General features: G+C 40.3%; 1 protein-coding gene across 1 annotated transcript in view; it reads left to right on the top strand.

The window, feature by feature from the left end:
• Positions 1 to 22,712, top strand: part of LOC132401505 (myoferlin-like) — a 152,534-nt gene that overhangs the window by 19,976 nt on the left and 109,846 nt on the right. Inside the window, exons 7-10 of the mRNA XM_059983881.1 lie at positions 301 to 416; positions 3,550 to 3,673; positions 18,341 to 18,456; positions 21,348 to 21,461. Of these exons, the coding sequence (XP_059839864.1) occupies positions 301 to 416; positions 3,550 to 3,673; positions 18,341 to 18,456; positions 21,348 to 21,461 (470 nt within the window). The remainder of the gene's footprint in view (positions 1 to 300; positions 417 to 3,549; positions 3,674 to 18,340; positions 18,457 to 21,347; positions 21,462 to 22,712) is intronic.

The following is a 22,712-nucleotide window of genomic DNA, read 5'->3' as shown; positions in this document are numbered from 1 at the left end:
CCACTCATTGAATGAAAAATCTTTCCACTCTAGGTGCCCAGAACTTTGGTCTAGAAATATAAGACCAATGATGAATCCAATGGAGAGTTCTGGCAACACTTGAACTCCCACTGAAAAAGACAGAACATGAATCCTGTACAATTTGCTATCATGTGATGTATTTCAAAGGCTGATAAGTGCACAGGGGAGAAAGGGTGGAAGAAAATTTGGATTCAACACATGTAGTGTCATAGACCAAATTAGCTGACTCACTTACTTCTGTAGTGAAGTTCTGTGTAACTGTGTGGTGGTCTGTGACAGGTCATGCAGTGTTACGGAAGTGGCTTCTGCTGTACGAAGTTGATGGTGCACATTCCATGTCCAAAGGTTACCTGAAAGTCAGCATCATTGTCTTGGCAGCAGGCGATGAAGCACCGGTAAGACACATTTATCAGTCGAAGTGTTAACTGTTCTCCACCTGATACTAGCATTCAGACTAGACTAGTCTTCATGATTCCCTTGCCCCAAACAGATTTGTAACTGATGGGGTGCTCTTGAAGTGATGTCACTGTCCTTGTATCTTTGTGTTAGAATTGCAGCAGTTAATTTAAGTATTGCATGGTTTCAGAAACAGTACTTTGCTAATAACCCAGAAATCTATTTCAGTGAAATAGATTGAGCATTAAACATTGGCTGGAGTGTAAAGTGACTATTTATACCCCCCCCCCCATTCAGGCATATCCTGAAGTAAATGGTATCCTAGCCTCTTTCTTTTGTGTGAATAGAGCTCATTTAAAGATTTGCTCCTATTCTCTTTTTTTCTGAGTTAACTCCCAGACTAGTGTAATGTTGAGGTTTCTTTTCTTTCCTTGTACTTTTGTCAAGAGCAGTGACTGTATATTTGTGTGACTGAGAAACTTATCTAAGTCCATTCCCTAACCTCAGCTGACATCCTCATAAATCTCTTAACAGGCTTCATTGCAAAATGATCTGTTAGAGGACTACTATTTCCTATGACAAGGCACAGCCCCAGTATGTAACCCTTTTTTACAGCAAATTTATATCAGGCAGGGATCAGAATCAGGTTTATTTTCACCAGCATGTGACATGAAATTTGTTAACTTCAGAGCAGCAGTACATAATCTAGCAGAGAGAGGAAAAAAAATAATTAAAAATAAAACATAATAATAAATAAACAACTGAATCAATTACAAATATTGAATAGATTTTAGAAAATGTGCAAAAACAGAAATATTGTATATTTTAAAAAAAGTGAAGTAGTGTCCAAAGCTTCAATGTCCATTCAAGAATTGGATGGCAGAGGGGAAGAAGCTGTTCCTGAATTGCTGAGTGAGTGCCTTCAGGCTTCTGTATCTCCTACCTGTTGGTAACAGTGAGGAAAGGGAATGCCCTGGGTGTTGGAAGTCCTTAATAATGGATGCTGCCTTTCTGAGACACTGCTCCCTAAAGATGTCTTGGGTACGTTGTAGACTAGTGCCCAAGATGGAGCTGACTAGATTTGTGTCCTGTCTTTTGTATTGGGAGATCAAATTACTAACTTGTAAGATAGCTTGTAACTCATGAAGGGCCTGGTCTTGAAACATTGATTATTCCTTTCCATAGATGCTGCCTGACCTGCTTTCATCCAGCATGTGTACATTACTCCCCATTTTCAGCATCTGCAGAATTGCTTGTGTTTATGACTAACTTGTAAGATCCTGTTTCAGGGTGTCTTTTGTTAATTACACAGCTGATTTGCATGATGTGTTAATCCATGTATAATTCCTTGAGCCCAGCCCTGAAAATATTGATTTAAATCCCTGGCTTTCACAGATGCTGCGTGACCTGCAGAGTTCTTCCATTGTTCTGATTTTTGGTCCCAATTCCAGAATCTGCTTTCTCTTTTGCCTTCATACTCTAAGGTAGTCTAACTTTAGATAATGTGAAGGAATTGGAGATGTTTGCACAGATGGTGTTGGGCCACAGGTGACTTCAGTCTTCTCTCTCTCTCATTGGAAGAAATTGTGATGGTCTGACAGCACAGGGACAGTGGAGAAGCTGCAAAAGATGGTAGGAGACTGAGGTGGGTGTCCAAGGTGAAAGGAATTAGAGTTGATGATCAAGAAGAGGAGGGAGCCAGGATACACTCACAGTTCTGCATGGATCGTTGTGGGTTAGAAACATGGAACATTGCTGTTGGTAATATTAGCTAAGATGTTTCTGAGGTCCTTGTATCTGTTAGTGGATGTGAGGGTAGAAAGAATGATGGAAAAGGTTTAGTAAATGTTTATTAAGAGACACAGCACAGTTACAGGTCCTTCCAATGAGCCCATGCCACTCAATCATAACCATGTAACAAATTAACCTACTGGCCCTTACGTCTTTGGAATGTGGCAGGAAACTGGAGGAAAGCCATGTGGTCATGGGGAGAACATACATACTCCTTATGGATGCCAGCGGAATTGAACCAGTGTTACTAGCACCATAATAGCATTATGCTAACCGCTATCCGACAATATGGGTCTGCTCGCCCCGATAGAAGCTCTTGTGCTGCAAACTGCAGATCCAGTTTCCACCTGACTTTACTTAGCTAATAAAAAGTTGAAAAGGTAGAGGAGTAAATATTTTTCAGAATCATAAACAGAATCAAGTTTAATATCACTGACATATGTTGTAAAATTTGTTGTTCTGTGGCGACAGTACAGTGTAATACATAAAAATGCTACAAATATACATAAAGTAGAATAAGAAATATATATAAAGTAAATTAAATAATTGATACCAAACAAGAGCAAGAATAATGAGGTAGTGTTCATGGCTAGGTTCATTGCCTGTTCAGAAATGTGATGGTGGAAGGGAAGAAGCTGTTCCTAAAATATTGAGTGTGTGTCTTCAGGCTCCTCTGCCTTGCTCTTTCATGTATTTTGCTTTTTTACATCAGCTTTAAAAGTTTTTAAGTATATCAGAGTTAAGTCAAAACTTAAAAAACAGTTGCAGCTGCCAAAGCTCTGTTGCTGGTTTTGCCAATTTCTTCTTTGGCACAGTGCCTGTAGCCTTGTCCCTGCTGGATTCTGGGATGTGGAGGGCCAGCGAGATAGACATTCACTCACACTCACACAGAAGTTGGGACAGTGTGGGGAACTGAACCAAGTTGATCAGTTGTATGAACTTTACATTGCTGAATGATACAGGGTGGTGTGGCATAAGAGAATGAGGTTGGAGAAAACCAATAAAACCTACAGATCTACAACAATAATTTAAAAACACAAGTATATCAAGACAGAATGTCTGGAATACGCATATTTAGGCTGAAGATCCTTTGTAAAAACTGGAAAATGAGAAATAAGCTCAAGAGATTCTGGAAATGCAGAGAACATGAACAAATAATGATAAAAGCTATGAAATAGTACATTGATCAGACTGTGGAAGTGGAGTGAAGAAGGGCCTAGCCAATATTATAGAAGGGTGACCTATAGCATGTGCAAATAATCCCCTTTTCCTGTTGTTATTGCTGAATGTAAAAGATGTGTGAATGTATGTTTACTAAATAAAACGTGTTTGCTGCACTAGATTGACAAGAAAGGGACAAATGAAGACGATGACGTGGAAAGTAATCTGCTGCAGCCAGCTAGTGTCCTGTCCCGCTGGGTCACGTTCATTGTCAAGATCTACAGAGCTGAAGACCTTTCACACAGTATGTCTCATATTAGTGGTACTTTTTTTGCCAATACTGACTTGGAGCTGGTAGTTACACATAGGTTGAGAATTGTCCTTTGGATTCAAGATACATCACATGAACATTGAACCATACTGTGAAATACATCATTTGTGTTAACAATCAGCACACTCAAGGATGTGCTGGGACAACCCACAAGTTCCTTTGTGTCCCTCTGCTATCCCACGTCACTCATTAGAAATCCTCTTTCTCTAGTCCTGACTCATTGCTTTCACCCATTGTTCTTCATTATAGTGAAGGAGTCATTTTTACTGGCTACCTTCCTCTACTTGGAGTGATGCATGTTTATACCTGCGAGCTTGAAAAGTTAGGTTTCCTGCCTTCACTGGACACATCAAAACTCCCTGTAGAGAAGCCAAGCAGGAGTAAGCCAGTTTATATCCTTCTTCTAGGACAATGAGACCACCTGATGATGAGCTCATTCTTCAATCTTTGCAGGGTGGGGGACGTAAACCACAGGGTAACCAGGTTATTTGTGTGATTTTTAAAAAAATTACCACCTGAACAAGTGTGTATAGCCCCCAGCACTGACTGTGTTGTCCTTGACCTGAAAACTCACAGGGAAAGGTTTGATCACCATTGAAACTGAAAAGATAAGAAAGATGGGAATGAAGGATTGGCTTTGGCTGAAAGAAATAATTCAAGTTATAAGTTAATTTAAATGAAAGTAATGGAAAGCAGGGTCATTGTTAATTACTACAAGTGCATCTTATGAGTTAGTAAACCATTTATAGATTTAAACTCAAATGGTTGAGCAAAACAGGCTCAGATTGAAAATTAGAATAAAAAAACACAGGCTGCAAATCTAAAATAAAAATGGAAAAATGCTGGAAATACTTGGCAGGTTGGGCAGCACTTGGAAAAAGAAGCAGTTAACACATCAGATTGGGAAAGAGAGAAAACATGCATCAGAAAGGGTTGTAAGGTAAGGAGGGGGGAAGAGAGACTGAGATTATTTCTGATAAGATAAAACTAGATGGTCATAGGTACATACTCAGGCCGCAGCAATGGAGAGGCATAAACATATCAACATTTCAGGCTTAGATACTTCATCAGAACTGATTTATTACTTTCCATAGATGTGACATGACCTGCTGAGTTCCTCCAGCACTTTTTAAAAAATATTTTTATATTCTACTTTAGATTGTCAGCATTTGCAGAGTCTGCTGTGGTTACAGGAATTAATCTTGTTGATGAGGTTTTGTGGTTGACATCTTAATGAGATGGGTGGTGGGGTGGAGACATGGCTCTATTAAAGGAGGTGTAAGGCACTCCTTCCCTCCACTAGCCTGCAGGTCACCATCAGGCAAGGTGTTTATTTCCACTTGGCATAATTTACCTATTATTATTTAATTATTTATGGTTTTATATTGCTATATTTCTACACTATTCTTGGTTGGTGCGACTGTAACGAAACCCAATTTTTCTTGGGATCAATAAAGTATGTCTGTCTGTCTGCAGCACCTGCTTAGCCCCCTCACCCCAATCAGGGTCATGTGAAGCCATGGGAGCAGGTGGTGGATGGTCATTTGAGCAGCTGGTGCAGATCACAAGTCCTGGTTATGTGACCACTGACACCAGGCAAACAATCTCTGAAGAGTATTGATAATGGTTGGGGTCACCCATTTTGTAAAGGCACTGCCCAGAGGAAGTCGATGGCAAACCGCTTCTGTAGAAAAATTTGCCAAGAACAGTCACGGTGATAGAAAGACCATGATTGCCAAAGTCAAGTGACATGGCACAAATGTAATGAGGTAAGTTAGAGATCAAATGAGATAAATGTAGGCAGATACTTGATGGTCTGTATGGACCTGCTGGATTATGTTTTCTGACTCTTTGAAATAGTGTTGAGGGTTAATTTATGTATATGCAACTAAGAGAGCAGACAAGGTCCTGATGAACAGTTGTAGCAGTGTGTACTATCTACAAGATGCACTGCAACAACACGCCAAAGTTCCTAAGGCAGCACCTTCCAGACCCATAATCACTACCATCTGGAAGGACGAGGATAGGAGATACCTGGGAACACCACCACTTGGAAATCCCCCTCCAAGTCACTCACCATCCTGCTTTGGTAACATATTACTATTCCTTCATTGTCACTGGGTCAAAATCATGGAATTCCCTCCCCTAACACCAGTGTGGGTGTGTCTACACCTCAAGGACTGCAGTGGTTCAAGAAGGCAGCTCAACACCACCTTCTCAAGGGCATCTGGGGATGGGCAATAAATGCTGGCTTAGCTGGCAAAGCCCACATCCTGTAAATTAATATTTAAAAAAAAAAGAAAATGAGAGTAGTGCAGCTGGTGGACTGCTCCCTCACAGCACCAGAGATCTGGGTTTCATGTTGATATTTCATAGCTGGGTTAATTGGCCAGTGTAAATGACCCCCAGTTTGAAGGGAATGTGAGGGATGGGAATTGATGATAATGTGGAGAAAATCAAATGAGACAAATGCAGGCAGGCACTTGATGGTCAGTATGGAGCTGCTGGGCTATGTTTTCTTCTCTATGAAATAGTGTTGCAGGTTAATTTACGTATATGCAGTTAAAAGAGCAGCCTTGATCCTTGCTTCATATTTCACTTGGGAGACCACATTTCTCATAACGCTACACTCTGTTAATAATGCATGATATCCTTGACTGTAGTGAGTAAGTCTCTGGAGTGGCACTTGAACCTCTAGCTGACTGAGTCAAGAATTGAATCAGCTAAGCCACCGCGGACATTGTAGGCTGAAATACTTAGGTTTTTATTTCCAGTGACGAGAGGGCTCATGACAAACTTGAAGCACATGTTTAGAGTGGATACTGACAAGAAGGATGATGTTGACTCTTTTCTTGAAGTCAGCTTTGCTGGAAGTAAGGTAAGCACCAGATAATCCTTTCATAGGTTTATCCAATACTGCAGGGAGTTTATATATTTTGGTAGTCACAAGGCAGGCAGGGCCTATGTTTGATACCATTGATAATTGCACTCAGATTTTTATTTAGAGACACAGCACAACACAGGCCCTACTGGCCAAATGAACTGCACCGCTCAGCAACCCACCTATATAACCCTAGACTAATCATAGGACAATTTACAATGACTAGCTAACCTACTAACTGGGCTGTGGGAGGTAACTGGAGCACCCAGAGGAAACTTACTGAGTCATGGAGAGAACATACAAACTCCTTACAGATGGCATCAGAATTAAACTCAGAAATCCAACACCTTGAGCTGTAATAGAGTTACGCTAACCGCTGTGTTACCATGACACTCTATACGATGAGTTTTGTCAGGGACCTGCAGGTGGTCCTCTGCTTTTATCGACTTTTTGTGACCACGTACCCATATCCATGCCTCGTAGCTTCACTCCTTTTGGAGGTATAGCATGTGCAGGCTCAGATGTGCAATCACTGTAGGCAAGCAGCTAGTTGGGACTCAGACACCTGATTGAATAATGAAAATTAGGGCATAAGGACATACTATGGGAGTTTGTGTATGTGTTCTTAAGGCACTGGTGATGCGTGTTTCTTGTAGAACCTTTCATCATGAGATGTATTTTTTTTAATCTTAGATATACAGCATGGTAACATGCACTTCCACCCCAATGAGCCTGAACCAGCCAATTACATCCATGTGACTAATTAACCTACTGACCCATACTTCTTTGGGGTACGGGAGGAAACTGGAGCACCTAAAGGAAATGCACACGGCCACAGGAAGAATGTATAAATTCCTTACAAACAGTGGTGGAATTGAACTCTGGTTATTGGCCCTGTAATAGCATTATGCAAACTGCTACAATACCGTGCCTCCCCTTTCCTGAGATTTATGACATATTTCCTTAAAACTCTACTAATATTCTTATCTTTACTCTATCTTCCCTGACTACTTTAGCCAACTCCGCCTCCATACCACTGCAATTTCCTTGATCTAAGTTGAGGACTTTAGTTTCAGTCCTCAATTTTTGTCCTTCACGGAATTTAAAATTCCTCCATGCTAAGATCACTCTTCACTCCAGGATTGTTTACAATGAGATATCTAAGTAATCCTGATTTGTTACACAACTCCAGATCCAAACTAGTGTGATCCATAGTTGGTTTCTTATCAAGTTCCTCAAGGAATTCATCTACAATGCACTTGACTTTTAATCTCAATTGTCCCATCTATATGCTAATTAAAATGCTGGTCAAGTCAACTTTTATTGTCATTTCGACCATAACTGCTGGTACAGTACATAGTAAAAATGAGACAACGTTTTTCAGGACCATGGTTTACATGAAACAGTACAAAAAACTAGATTGAACTACGTAATAAAAAAAAACACAGAGAAAGCTATACTAGACTACAGACCTACACTGGACTGCATAAAGTGTACAAAAACAGTGCAGGCATTACAGTAAATAATAAACAGGTAGGGCAAGGTGTCAGTCCAGGCTTCGGGTATTGAGGAGTCTGTAGCTTGGGGGAATAAACTGTTATATAGTCTGGTTGTGAGAGCCCGAATGCTTCGGAGCCTTTTCCCAGACGGCAGGAGGGAGAAGAGACTGTATGAGGGGTGCATGGGGTCCTTCATAATACTGTTTCCTTTGCGGATGCAGCGTGCAGTGTAAATGTCCGTGATGGCAGGAAGAGATCTTCACAGCTGACTTCACTATCCGCTGCAGGGTCTTGCGATCCGAGATGGTGCAGTTTCCGAACCAGGCAGTGATGCAGCTGCTCAGGATGCTGTCAATACAGCCCCTGTAGAATGTGATGAGGATATTCTGTCGTATTGGATCGAAAATATTAAAGGCCCTACATAAGGCCTGGATAGTGAAGTAGTTTGTTTAACACAGCAACAAAATATAAATCAGTTCAAAAATTGGGCGAAGTGCTGGTAGATGAAATTTATTCTTGGGAAATATGAGCTTGAAGTATTTTGAACAGCCAGAGATTTTCTTTTATTCATTCATGTTGTGAGTATTGCTAACACCTATTGCACGTGTGTGTATATGCACAGCATTAGCAGGCCATAGTGAGCTTCTCAAGTGCAGTCCTTAAGGTAAAGATGCTGCCAAGAAAGGATTAGACTATGTGAATGAAGGCCTTGTGGTATTTCCCTCTGATCGTATCTTAATGTCACATTTCAGAGGTATTTCCCTACAGATACTTTTGAACTTGATTCCCAACATTTGATTATTATGGGCCAGTTACTCTGGGATGTTAGCAGATATTAGGGCCTCAACAGCAGCTGAATCTCCCTGCACTTGGGACAAGTCATGTGAGCACCAGTACTGGTTCATTTAATTGAAGCATTAACTTCTTTTCCCTCTCCATAGAATGCTGCCTTACCTGCTGGATATTTTTAACATTTTGTTTTTATTCCATGAACACTGAACTCTGGCTAACTCTTTGTTTTTCCAGTAGTTGGGAAGGAATTGACCTTAGCAGTTTCACCAAACACTTAGTAAAAGGTGGAAATATAACTTTTTATCCTCCATTCAGGTGGCAACAAAAGTGGTGGAGAACCAGATAAATCCTGAATGGAACCAGATGATTTACCTGAGGAGTAGGGTAAGGTTTGATCATTCAATTAAAATAGGCCAAAGAAAAGAACATATTTTGTACGTGGTACAGTGAGTTCTTCCTATATGTGTGGCATTAATGCAGGTGTAAATTAAAAGATTAACAAAATCCCCTGGAAAGTGGGAAGTAGAATGGCATATACTCCGCTTCAGCAGACACTCAATAGTCAGCAGGTTGGGAAGAGTTAGCTAATTGGCTCCATTGATGAGGGGTTTAGTGAGTTGTGGTAGTGGGTGCTCAATTGCTAGAACGTTGCTGATGATATTAACTTTTCTATTTCTCTCCCATAGTTTCCATCACTGTGTGAGAATATCCGGTTCACTGTTTATGATCGGTAGGTGAACGTTGCTCTTATTTTGTCCACACTTCTGGAACTGACCCCCACCTTGTTGTAAAACCTGCTGCTTCCTTCTCACAGACAGGTTGTTACAAGAACCTGGTCTTTTTGTTTATATTGCCTTTATTTATCTTCCCAACAATGCACTTTTTCACATTATTCACTCTATCTCATACATCAGTTTTTAAAGTTTATTTTCCTCATGGAGAATTTAACAGCCAACTGTGTCATTCTAAGATGACAATAACCCTGTTGTAATGTAGAACATGGTTCAATCACAATACCAACTCCCATGGAGAGCAAATTGATTATGATTTGACTTTGTCATAATGCCTTTAATTGCCATCCTCAAATTTGCCGACAACACTACTGTTGGGTAAATCACAGATGGCGTTTAGTCGGCTAAGCAGAGCAAGGTAGGATGCCTGATTGAGTGGTGCCACAACAACAATCTCTCACTCAATGTCAGCAAAACTAAAGAGCTGATAGTTGACTTCTGGAAGGAAGAGGTAAATATGCCACTCTGCATTGGGGGAATCAGCAGTGGAGAAAGTCAGCAACTTTAAATTCCTGAGCATATCAGTCAAACTGTCCTTGGCCTAGCACAAGGAAAGCACATAAACATCTTGACTTTCTTAGGGGATTAAGAAGGTTCAGCTTGTTGCTGATTCTGATTCTGACTCACTTCTACAGATGTAATGTTGAAAATATTCTGACTTGTTGCATCATAGTCTGGTACGAATTTGAATGCTTGGGAATGTGAATTGAATTGACTTTATTACTCATATACATGAGGAGTGAAAATGTTTATGTTACATCTCTGTCTAAATGTGCAATGTGCATTTTATAGTAATATAATAAATAGTAAGTACAACAGGACAGTCAATGCTGTATAACATAGAAATACAGTTTATCAGCATGAATTAATCAGTCTGCTGTCCTGGAGCCTGTTGGTACTAACCTGTGGGTACTGATTCCCCAATGGTAGCAGCTGGAACAGCTCGTGGTTGGAGTGACTTGGATCCTCAATGATCGTTCAGGCCCTTTTTTACACACCTGTCATTGTAAATGTCCTGAATAGTGGGAAGTTCACATCTACAGATGTGCTGGGCTGTCCACACCACTCTCTGCAGAGTACTGTGATTGAGGGAAGTACAGTTCCCATATCAGGCAGTAATGCAGCCAGTCAGAATCCTTTCAATTGTGCCCATGTAGAAAGGTCTTTGGATTTGGGGGCCCATACTAAACTACTTCAACCGTCTGAGGTGAAAGGGGTGCTGTTGTGCCTTTTTCACCACACAGCTGGTGTGTGCAGTCCACGTAAGATCCTCGGTGATGTGTATGCCAAGAAACTTAAGCTGTTTACCTTCTCAACCCCAGATCCATTGATGTCATTAGGAGTTGGCCTGTCTCCATCCCTCTCTTAGTCCACAACTATCTCCTTTGTTTCTGCAACGTTGAGGGAGAGGTTGTTTTTTTTTTGATAGAATTGTGTCAGGGTGATGACTTCTCTGTAGGCTGCCTCATTATTATTAGAGATAAGGCCAATTAGTGTAGTATTGTCAGCAAATTTAGTTAGCAGATTGGAGTTGTAGGTGGCAACACAGTCATGGCTGTACAGACAGTAAAGGAGGGGGCTTAGGACACAGCCCTGAGGGGCTCCTGTGCTGAGTGTCAGAGGGACAGAGGTGAGGGAGCCCAGTATTACCACCTGCCAGCGATCCATGATCCAGCTACATAAGGCAGGGTGAAGAACAAGGGCTCTGAGCTTCTTGTTGAACCTGGAGGGAATTATGGTGTTGAATGCTGAACTGTAATCCAAGAACAGCGTTCTCATATAAGTATCCTTCTTCGCCAGATGTATAAGGATGGTGTGTACAGCTATGGTTATTGCGTCATCTGTCAAATCGGTTATGTCGGTAAGCGAATTGTAGGGGGTCCAGTGGGTGGTAGCAAGCAGCAGATGTAGTCTTTGACCAACCTCTCAAAGCATTTGTTTATTTGTTTATTATTGAGGTAAGTGTGACTGGACACCAGTTGTTCAGACATGTTACCTTGGTCTTTTTAGGTACAGGAACTATAATGGAAGTTTTGAAGCAGGAGGGCACTCTACACTGGGAGAGGAAGAGATTGTAAATGTCTGTAAACACAACTGCCAGTTGTGCCGTTCACATCATGAGTACCCACCCTGGGATGCTGTACGGTCCTGCAGCCTTGCAACGGTCCACTCATTGGAAACACCTGCGTACTTCAGCCTCAGATGACCAAGCTACAGGTCTCTTCGGTGGCTCTCCTCAGGTGCTTAGTGTTGGCAACATCGAATCGAGCATAAAAAAGATTTAGCTCATCTGGGGGACAGGCAGTGATGTTGGAGTTTGCGATGGTGTGCAAACCTTGCCATAAGCTGCATGTGTTGTTGGTGGTGAGTTGTGGCTGGATCTTGTTCCTGTATTGTCATTTCGCTGCCTCGATGGCTTTGCGCAGATTGTAGCTGCATTTCTTGAGTTCCTGTTGGTTAGCAGCAACGTAAGCTCTGTGTCGCATGGAAAGTGCTAGAGAAGCTAGAGAGAGTGGCTCTGCTCAGTATATCACAGGCATATCCCTCCCCACCATCGGTATTGTCTACAAGAGGCACTGCTTTAAGAAGGTAACTTCCATCATCAAAGATCCCCATCATCCAGACCATGCCATCTTCTTGCAGCTACCATTGAGCAGAAGCTTGAAGTCCCACTCCAATAGGTTCAAGAATAGCTACTTCCCTTTAACCATTTGTTTTTTGAACCAACGACACATTAATCACTTCACTTTAGCTATGCTATGATCACACTGATCACTTTGCACAAAAATGAATTTTGTTTCTTGTTTGTTCTAATAGTTTTTGCTTGAAAAAATTGTGTTTTATTAATGCTTGACTTGTTTTTCTTGTGAATGCTGCTTATGTGATGCTATGTGCCTATGATGTTGCTGCAGATAGTTTATTTATTGCACCTGTGCTTACATGTACTTGTGCATATGAAAATTAATTTGACTCAGTTCAACTCGAATTAAAGAATGAGTCTGGTCAAAGCAGCAGGGAGAGTGTCCCCGAACTTTGAATCCGGTCATTGGACCATTTATGTTTACCGGACAGGGAATACTCAGGCTTGATTTAACCTTATAAGGATCAAAGTCTCAAAACAAGGGTAGGTCTTTGAGAACACTGATTAGAAACTTAGTGAATCTGTGGAATTCTCTATCTCAGAGAGATGTGCCAGCTAAGACATTTTCAGAAATTGATGGATTTATTAATGGAGTTGAAACATGGGGATAGAAATTAAATATGGTGCTGTGGTGGAAGATTAGTCATATCATGCTAAATGTAGCTGCTACTTGCTACTGTGCTTATCCTAGAGATAACACTTCCAGTAGTGCAGTACTTCCTCAGTACTGCACTGGAAGTGCCATTCTGAATGTTTTGCTCAAATCTCTGGACTGGGACTTAAACTATGGACTGTCAGAGAACACTTGGTGAACAACAGCTGAGATTTTTATGACTTGACTTTCCACTGCATGGTGAAGCATTGCACAGGGCAGCAGAAATTACAAACTGCCTGCTGGAGGACCTCGGCAGACTGAGCAGCATCCGTGGGATGTTTTGGGTTGAAACCATGTTTCAGGACTGATGTAGACTGAGGATAAGACGTTCATGTTAACCATGATCTTATTAACTTGTAAAAGCGGCCTGAGGATCCCCTGTATGTACAAACCTCATTTCCAGAAAAGTTGGGATATTTTCCAAAATGCAATAAAAACAAAAATCTGTGATATGTTAATTCACATGAACCTTTATTTAACTGACAAAAGTACAAAGAAAAAATTTTCAATAGTTTTACTGACCAACTTAATTGTATTTTGTAAATATATGCAAATTTAGAATTCGATGGCTGCAACACACTCGACAAAAGTTGGGACAGGGTTAAAATAAGATTGAAAAGTGCACAGAATATTCAAGTAACACCGGTTTGGAAGACTCCACATTAAGCAGGCTAATTGGTAGCAGATGAGGTATCATGACTGGGTATAAGAGTAGCTCCATCAAAGGCTCAGTCTTTGCAAGCAAGGATGGGTCATGGCTCACCCCTTTGTGCCAAAATTCGTCAGAGAATTGTTAGTCAGTTCAAGAGGAACATTTCCCAACGCAAGATTGCAGAGAATTTAGGTCTTTCAACATCTACAGTACATAATACTGTGAAAAGATTCAGAGACATCTCAGTGCAAAAAAGGGCAAGGAAACCACTGTTGAATGCGCGTGATCTTTGAGCCCTCAGGCGGCACTGCCTAAGAAACCGTAATGCTACTGTGAAAATTCTAGCCACCGGGCTCGGGAGTACTTTGGAAAACCATTGTCACTTAACACAGTCTGTCGCTGCATCCAGAAATGCAACTTGAAACTGTATTATGCAAGGAGGAAGCCATACATCAACTCTATGCAGAAACGCTGGCGAGTTCTCTGGGCCCGAGCTCATCTCAGATGGACTGAAAGACTGTGGAACCGTGTGCTGTGGTCAGATGAGTCCACATTTCAGCTAGTTTTCGGAAAAAACGGGCGTCGAGTTCTCCGTGCCAAAGATAAAAACGACCATCCTGATTGTTATCAGTGAAAGGTGCAAAAGCCAGCATCTGTGATGGTATGGAGGTGCATCAGTGCCCACGGCATGGGTGAGTTGCATGTATGTGAAGGTACCATTGACTCTGAGGCGTATATTAGGATTTTAGAGAGACATATGTTGCCATCAAGGTGACGTCTCTTCCCGGGATGTCCATGCTTATTTCAGCAGGACAATGCCAGACCACATTCTGCATGGGCTACAACAGCGTGGCTTTGTAGACACAGAGTGCGTGTGCTTGACTGGCCTGCTGCCAGTCCAGATCTATCTCTTATTGAAAATGTATGGCGCATCATGAAGAGGAGAATCAGACAACAGAGACCACGGACTGTTGAGCAGCTGAAGTCTTATATCAAGCAAGAATGGACAAAATTTCCAATTGCAAATAATCTACAATTAGTATCCTCAGTTCCAAAATGATTAAAAAGTGTTATTAAAAGGAAAGCTGATGTAACACTATGGTAAACATGCCTCTGTCCCAACTTTTGTTGAGTGTGTTGCAACCATCAAATTCTAAATTTGTGTATATTTACAAAATACAATTAAGTTGGTCAACAAAACTATTGAAAATCTTTTCTTTGTACTTTTGTCAGTTAAATAAAGGTTCACGTGAATTAACGTATCACAGATTTTTGTTTTCATTGCATTTTGGAGAATATCCCAACTTTTCTGGAAATGGGGTTTGTGTATATATATTATGAAAGAAAATATTATCCAGTCTGGACTGCCCACAACTCCATGACTCCCAAGTTTGCCAAAATGGCTGGCTGTTAACTGGTTCCTCAGTTCAAGGCCAATTAAGAATGAACAATAAATACTGGCAATACTATGTGAATAAATCAACTACAAAAACAAAAGGTTTGGGCATTGCAGCATCAATAGGGAATGTAGTGGAGAGTTGAATGATGAAGGGAGGGCTGCAGATATTTTGATAAAGCATTTAACAAGTATATTTAATTCTCTGACCTGATTCTAGCAATTGCAACATAATCTCTTGCTAATTCTGTTCATTGTAAGCACACAAGCATACAATGCAGACAGTGGATGTTTAGTTAGAAGGCTCATCTAAAGGCCATTAAGTTTAACAACAGTGGGATAGGTAATAGTTATCAGCTTTTCTAAGTCCTCATACATTAGGGAGCTTTTAATTGTACACATTATTTAGATTTTATATGGTTTATCTTTTCAGCAAGAGTGCAACCAAAAGTAAGCATTTAGGAACAACATACTTGAACATCTCAGCGATCTCGTCAGTGGGACAAGGGGGAGAAGGTATGCGGTATTGTCCTGCATTTTCTTTTTAGAAGGTGGCCCTGGTATGTATTATTTGTGCCAAGGCTGAACACCCTTTTTTTCCCCCCTCTGTTCCCTGCTTATAACTACCTTACTAATCAAAGGTCAGCTTCATAATGATCAGCTTTATCTATCATATGTACATCAGAACACAGTGAAATAAGTTATTTTCCATCAAGGGCCAACACAGTACGAGGATTGTGCTGGGAGCAACTTGTAAGTGTCGCCGCACTTCCAGTGCCAACAACTCACTAACCCTAACATGTATATGTTTGAAATGTGAGAGGAAACCAGAGCACCAGGAGGAAACCCTTGGAGTCATGGGGAGAATGTACAAACTCCTTACAGACATTGTCAGGAACTGAACCTGATTGGTGATTACTGGCACTGTAAAGCATTGCACTAACTGCTACACTACCGTGCCACCAAATTAAGAGCCTGTTGGTTCTAAAAGCTCCAGTTGACTCTCAGGTAGACGGTGTGTATGCTATTCATCCATTGTGTACCTCAGTGTAACACATTTATCTGGAGTTCCATAAGGAACCTTGTACAGAATTGGAAAGGCCTGTCTTTCAGAATTACCCTTCACAACCCCAGTATGTCTCATAGTATTTGACACTTAATGAAACACTTTTAAAGTGTAATCATTGTTGAACATATGACAAACAATTTGCACAAAAGATAGACTTAGCCAACCAGTTTGTTTCATGGTTTAACTATAAGATAAATATTGGCCAGAATGTCTTTAAAATATGTTTTGGATTCTGGTTGTGTCCAGAAATTTAGTCTGGATTTGTGTTTTCTCACTTAATAGGCAAGAGCTAAAAGTTACCATTATTGTAGCAAAACTGGAAATCAGGATAATGTCAGTAGTTACAGTGGTACTGCACCATGTAAGTTTTTGAATTGGCAGTCCAAAGGCTAGAAGGAGCAATCAGATCTGAGTTCAAGTTGCATGATCTGGTAAGATGGTGGCACACTCGGCCTCACTGGCTTCTGGGGGGGGGGGCAATCAAAGAACATTATCTTTTTAAAATATGTTTTTTACTATTGCAAGACCTTGCTTAACATTAGGAACTTAAAGTACTGTAGGTTTACCCTATCAGCGAGTTGCTCATTGGTAGAGAATCTGAAGGAGCTGGACTTGGTGTGGTCCGTGCTGCTGTCTGCATCTTGGAGGCATCAGGGTTGGTATGTGAAGGCGTTTGCAATCTAAGAATGAGTGATGGTCTTAGTCACTTTTCTTGTGATTGCAAGACTGATATCGTGGAGTACTGTGAGTCTGATTCACTGCTTTATAGACGAAAGGCAGGGGTGGACAGTGGGGGAGCTGCACTGCCTCAGCTGTGGTGAAGACTAGGCCTCAATCTGCGGTACCACCTGTTTACAGTCATCCAGGAGAGAGGCATTGGAGTTGGTACACTCCACAGGAGTGCCAGCGGGTGTTGGTGCTGTTCTCAGTGTTCACTTGGCAGAAGACAAACTGTATTGTGTTCAACTGCAGACTGCTGCAATATTCATGGGCTTAGGGACTTGGACTATATTTTTTGTGTGACTGTATTTTTCTGCTATCTTATATGTGCTATGTGTGCCTTGAGATGTGTATGACTGTTGGTACTGTGTTTTACACCTTGGCCCAGGAGTAATGCTGTTTCATTTGCCTGTATTCATGGATTTTCAGGTATTGGTGAATGACAATTAAACTTGAACTAATAGTAATTATGGAGTTTAAATACAGATTAATGAACGAGAATTAGGAAAGAAACTAGTCTGAAAACAGCCAAAGTGTTATTCAAAATCCAACTGGTGTACTAAGTTCCTAAGGGAAGAAAATTACTATCCTGACCCAGTCGAGCCTACTCTTAATTCTAGACACACGTCATGTAATTGTTGTTAAATACCTTCTGATTAAGGGCATTTAGGGTTGGGTAATGATTGCAGGCCTGACCAGTGATGCCGAGATTCCAAAAGAAATTCAAAATTCTTCAGAAAATTCAGAGTTTAGGGCCATTTGATGAATGCTGTAATTAGCATTAAATTGACACCATAAAAAGAACAGTACACCTTACAGCTACCTCTTGCATCGCATCAAGTAATCCACACATGGATTGATCAGCTTTGTGCTGTGGCCTTTCAGTATCACTGCAGAGGTCATTGCCCACTATTTGATCATTCAAGACCAATGCCACAATGTTGGAGATTGTGCTGTGGATATAGTGGCAGGGTAACACATACAAAATGCTGGAGTATCTTCGCAGGCCAAGCAGCATCTATGGAGATGAATAAAGAGTCAACATTTCAGACCGAATCCTTTAATCAGGAATCATGCCATGGATATAAAAGCAGAGAATGTTTTTGAGATCATTGTTCTAGAACATACAAACAGCTGAATAAATCTGCTGCTTGTTTGGTTTCACTTCTCCACTCCTTGAAATTTGTACCCTTTAGTTTATTGCCATTGTTCATGATCCATGAGGATTCCTCCTTTTGATTCTGTTTCGTATTATCCTTTATTTCTCCCTTGTGTAATTTGTCTGGTTTTCCTTTAAACATGTCTGCACTATTTGCCTTAACTTGTCCTTGTGTGAGTTCCATATTGTCACCACTCCCTAGATTAAAAAAAAGCTTCTTCTGAACTCTGTTATGAATTTTATAATAGCTGCCTTCTAGTCATGATCACAGACAGCTTCAGTTCACATCCCTATTTGCAGTTGAAGTCAGATGTTACTCCTGAATTAATTTAAATCTTGTTGTTGATTACTTGGTCATAATGAATATTGGTTTCCATCCCATCAGATGAAGATTCAGGAGGGTTCCTTCCAGCTTTTGGACCATGCTTTTTAAACCTTTATGGCAGCCCCAGGGAAGGTCTTGATGGTACAGATAAGGATGATGAATTCAACCGTGGAAAGGTACCTGACATTATTTTTTGTATATGTGCTGCCGAAGCGAGCACCCTGACTTTATTATTGAACAAAATTTCAAAGCTCCCTGCTAACATTTAAGAGACTAAGACAGAAGTGCTTATCAAATTCCTTTTTAAAAATTGTCTTTATAACATCTATTCCACCCTTTCAGACAGTGCATTTTGGATCACCATCATCATTATGTGGTGTGTCAGATGATAGACAATCATGCTCTCATGACCATGATTGTTTTAAGCTCATTTTTACAGAAGTGATTTGCTATTGCCTTCTTCTGGGCAGTGTCTTTACAGGGTAGGTGACTCCAGCCATCACCAATATTCTTCAAAGATTGTCTGGTGTCAATGTCACATAACCAGGACTTGTGATATGCACCAGCTGTTCATGTGACAATCCTCCACCTGCTCCCAAAGCTTCATGTGACCCTGATCTGGTAGTGGTGGGGTGCTAAGCAGGTGCTACAGCTTGCCCAGTGGTGACCTGCAGGCTAGTAGAGCAAAAGCTGTCTTGTGCCTCCTTTGGGAGAGACATTTTGGACCACTTAAGTTAAAAAAAATCTCCTTACTTTCCACCTCTATTTTGGCAAGTAATCTGAAACTAGAGTTAAAGTAGAAAATACTCAAAATACCAGATAACAATTCAAAGATTCAGGCCTGAGTAGGACTGAAGCATGTACTATAAAAAGTCATGGACCCAGTCAAGTTCCCATAGCTACAATTTTGATTTGGAGGTATTAAGTGGAGGTAAAAGAGTCAATTAATATGGGAACAAATTCAGCCAAGAGAGTGGTGATGAAGGGGGATGGTTGGACCTGTATTCATGGGGAAAAAAACAAAGTGCCCTCAATTATGCAGAAAAATGAACATCTGTGATGAAAGTGAAAGAGCAGGAACTAGGAAACTGGAAGCTATCAAAGTGATAGAGGTGTCAGGGTTCACAGATGCAAATAGGAAGAGACTGGATGACCAGAAGGAATAGAGTTATGGTTGCAAAGAATAATTCTGTGGGCAAGACCAGGCTAAAAGAATGAATGCAGCCTTTTTTAAAGGATATTTAGGAAGAGCCAGAGGAGGGCATGATGTGACTGCACAACTATGAGATTAAAAACAGTTGAGGAGATGATGTCTGGGACCACTGGGAGGTAATAACCAGATAGTCATTGATGAGGCCTTGGTTCAGAGAGGGATTATGAGAAGGTGTCAGCGAGTTAATTCAGCCTAGACAGGGTAGAACTCATTTTGTCAAGCTGCAGTGGCATTAGCCATGTGAGAAAGTTTAGTAACAATATTGATGTTGGCCCTTATTGAATAGAGAGCTGCAAATTTAGAGTGGGATATGTCAATGTGTCAAAGAACACTAGATTTTAAGAATCAGGAGGAAGTAAGTAAAGAGGCCTTGGAAGGAAGCAAGCCTAGATGAGGATATGTGGAAAATGCAGAGTATATTTCTGTATTTAGAAGTTTATGAGAAGTAGTAAGCTAAGAAGTACGTTATTGTGGAACTGTAAGTATAACCGGGAGAGGCTAGAGGTTCCATAAAAAACGAAGTTCTAAGTAAATTTTTTATCCAAGTACGTATATGTCACCATAACTACCCTGAATTCCATTTTCTTGCAGGCATTCACAGCAGAACAGCGAAATACAACAATCAATGCAGAACTACACACAAAGACTGGCAAACAGCTAATGTGCAATGTGTACTGAATGGCAGAAGCTGTAGTGGATCATTTTAGTTTCTTGAACCTGCTCTGCCATTAAATAAGATAGCGGTGTTTCACATCTAAGCTTCAACTTCACTTTACCATGCTATCCCCATACCATTTGGCATCTTTGTAGTTAATAAAAAATCCTTCAATTACTGCTTTAAATGTATTCAGTGACCCTCTCTACTGCTCTCTGATAGAGTGAATATTTGTGATTTATCACCCTTGTAGAGTGGAAATTACTGGTTTTATATACACACACCAAGGAAACATCCTCACATCACCAATCTACTCAGAATCCTATGTTTCAATAAAATAACCTCTTATTTCTCTAAACTCCAATGAGTAAAGGCTCAGCCTCTCCATTGGTTGCCCCAATGAGAAATGTGTATAGTGTGACAGGGTGAGAGTAAGTCTCTGTTGGATGGATGTTTGCATAACGTAATGGCTGAAGTTATTGAAAAGTCTAAAAGTATGGTGCACACCACTTTCTTGAAAGGAGATGTGAAAATAAATAGATTTCAGATCAGGGGAGGTCATAAAACAGACCATTATAGCAGAATACAGGCCTTTTGGCCCAAGATGTCATGAAAAACTTTTAACCTATTCCAAAATCAATCTAACCTTTCCCTCCTACATAGCCTTCCACTTTTCTATCATTCTTGTGCATATCTAAGAGTTTCTTAACTGTCCCAAATGTATTTGCCTTTACTAACACTCTGGGGCAGGAAGTTCAATCCAACAAGAGCAAGAAACATCCTGGAACGGCTTCAAAGACTGAATTTTACTTGGACTACTTTATATGTGCCATTTTTATTTTTAAAGAGAAATCTCATGTGGGTGGGGTGATGATATATTTCATGTAATAAACCACCTTCCTGTTTATTTTTCCACAGTTGGCCTTTTCTTCAAGGCCATGATTCTTGCTGGCACACTTTTTCCCAAGTGGTGACTTTCTAATCCCCAACATGAGCAACTATCCTTTGAGAAATGAAGATCAAATGTGAACTGGCAAGACCTTGGGACCACTGAAAGGTTCATGGCTCAGAAAAGTTCAAGCAGAAATAACTTGCAGACCATCCACAGCCATTATTCTTCCTCAGTTGCAAATTGAAGTAATAAGAAGCAAACTTAATCACACTAATTTAACAAAGCTTGCATTTTCTTTCTCTTCCAGGAGGAAGGAGTCTCCTACCGAGGTCGAATTTTGATAGAATTAATAACAAGGATAGAAGAACATTCAGGAAACAAAATCGATAAATTGCCTTCTGACGATTCTTTGATTGTTCAGGTATTAACAAAGCAGGTTTCTGTGGGTAAATTATTTGCTTTTCTAATCAGATTAGGAAGGCCTGAGGCTTGATTCCCAGTATCTGGAATTACCTGAAAGGAAGAACTGACCTGTGTTGTATTTCTGTGACTGAAATGTTGTTGGAAGTGGCATGGTCACTATTTTTGACTCATCAGTTAAATTTGAAGAAACTTGGGGACTGTTCATTCGACATTTTCATATGAATTAATTTGACCTCTCCTAGACCTTCTTTCTGCTTATTCTTGTTCTGGTATGGAGTTCCGGAGTTTTTGGCACTATCATATACAAATAAACTGTTATTATTGCCCATGTTAGTTTAGTTTAGTATTTTTTTTTCTCAATATATATTTTTTGCTTATATTTTCATAATCTTTTTCTTTTGAGGATTATTTTTATTTTTTTTCATATAATTATTATAGGCTTGATTGATAATGTACTATGTTTTCCTGTTGATATTTTAATAGGATATTGTTATCCTATTATTAATTTAATTTCAAGTCTAATGCATTTATAACCTATTCATTATTATGTTATGTTCTTTTTTATATATATGAATTTCAATAAAAAGATTGAAAAAAGAAAAGGAAGTGGCATGGTAGTGTAGCAGTTAGCGCAGTTGCTTTATAGAACCAGCAGTCACTGATCGATTCCTGCTGCTGTCTGTAAGGAGTTTGTATATTCTCTCCATGATCTTCCAGGTGTTCCACTTTCCTTCCACATTCCAAAAATGCGCAGGTTAGGTTTAGTGAGTAGTGAGCTTGCTATGTTGGCACTGGAAATGTGGCAGCATTTGTGGGTTGCCCACAGCACATCCTTGACTATGTTGGTCATTGATGCAACTGACACATTTCATTGTATGTTCCTATGTACATGTGACAAATAAATCTAATTTCTTAATCTCTCTTAATTGATGCCAGATTAAATTGAATCACCTTCATAATCAGAGGCCCAATTTGATCAATGCAGAATAAGCACATCTGACTCTAATATTTTATGACTCAAAGTATTCTTGTATAGGTGATCTCATGAAGCCCACTGATTTGCAATGGCATGTAAATAATCCCCTGTTACCCTGCATCACCATGTTGCATCCTCTTCCTGAACTGCATATTGGAAACAGAGTGCATTCCTTCTGCTAAACCAATTTGGCAGGGAGTAGGAAATTGAACTGATGGGGTTGTGGATGGGGCAGTTGCTTATACAGGTAGATGTAGTGTGTAATGAAACTGA

The sequence above is a fragment of the Hypanus sabinus genome, chromosome 1 (assembly GCF_030144855.1).
Source record: "Hypanus sabinus isolate sHypSab1 chromosome 1, sHypSab1.hap1, whole genome shotgun sequence".
Classification (NCBI taxonomy): domain Eukaryota; kingdom Metazoa; phylum Chordata; class Chondrichthyes; order Myliobatiformes; family Dasyatidae; genus Hypanus; species Hypanus sabinus.
Note: the sequence above shows the minus strand (reverse complement) of the source record. Positions and strands in the feature narration are given on the sequence as shown.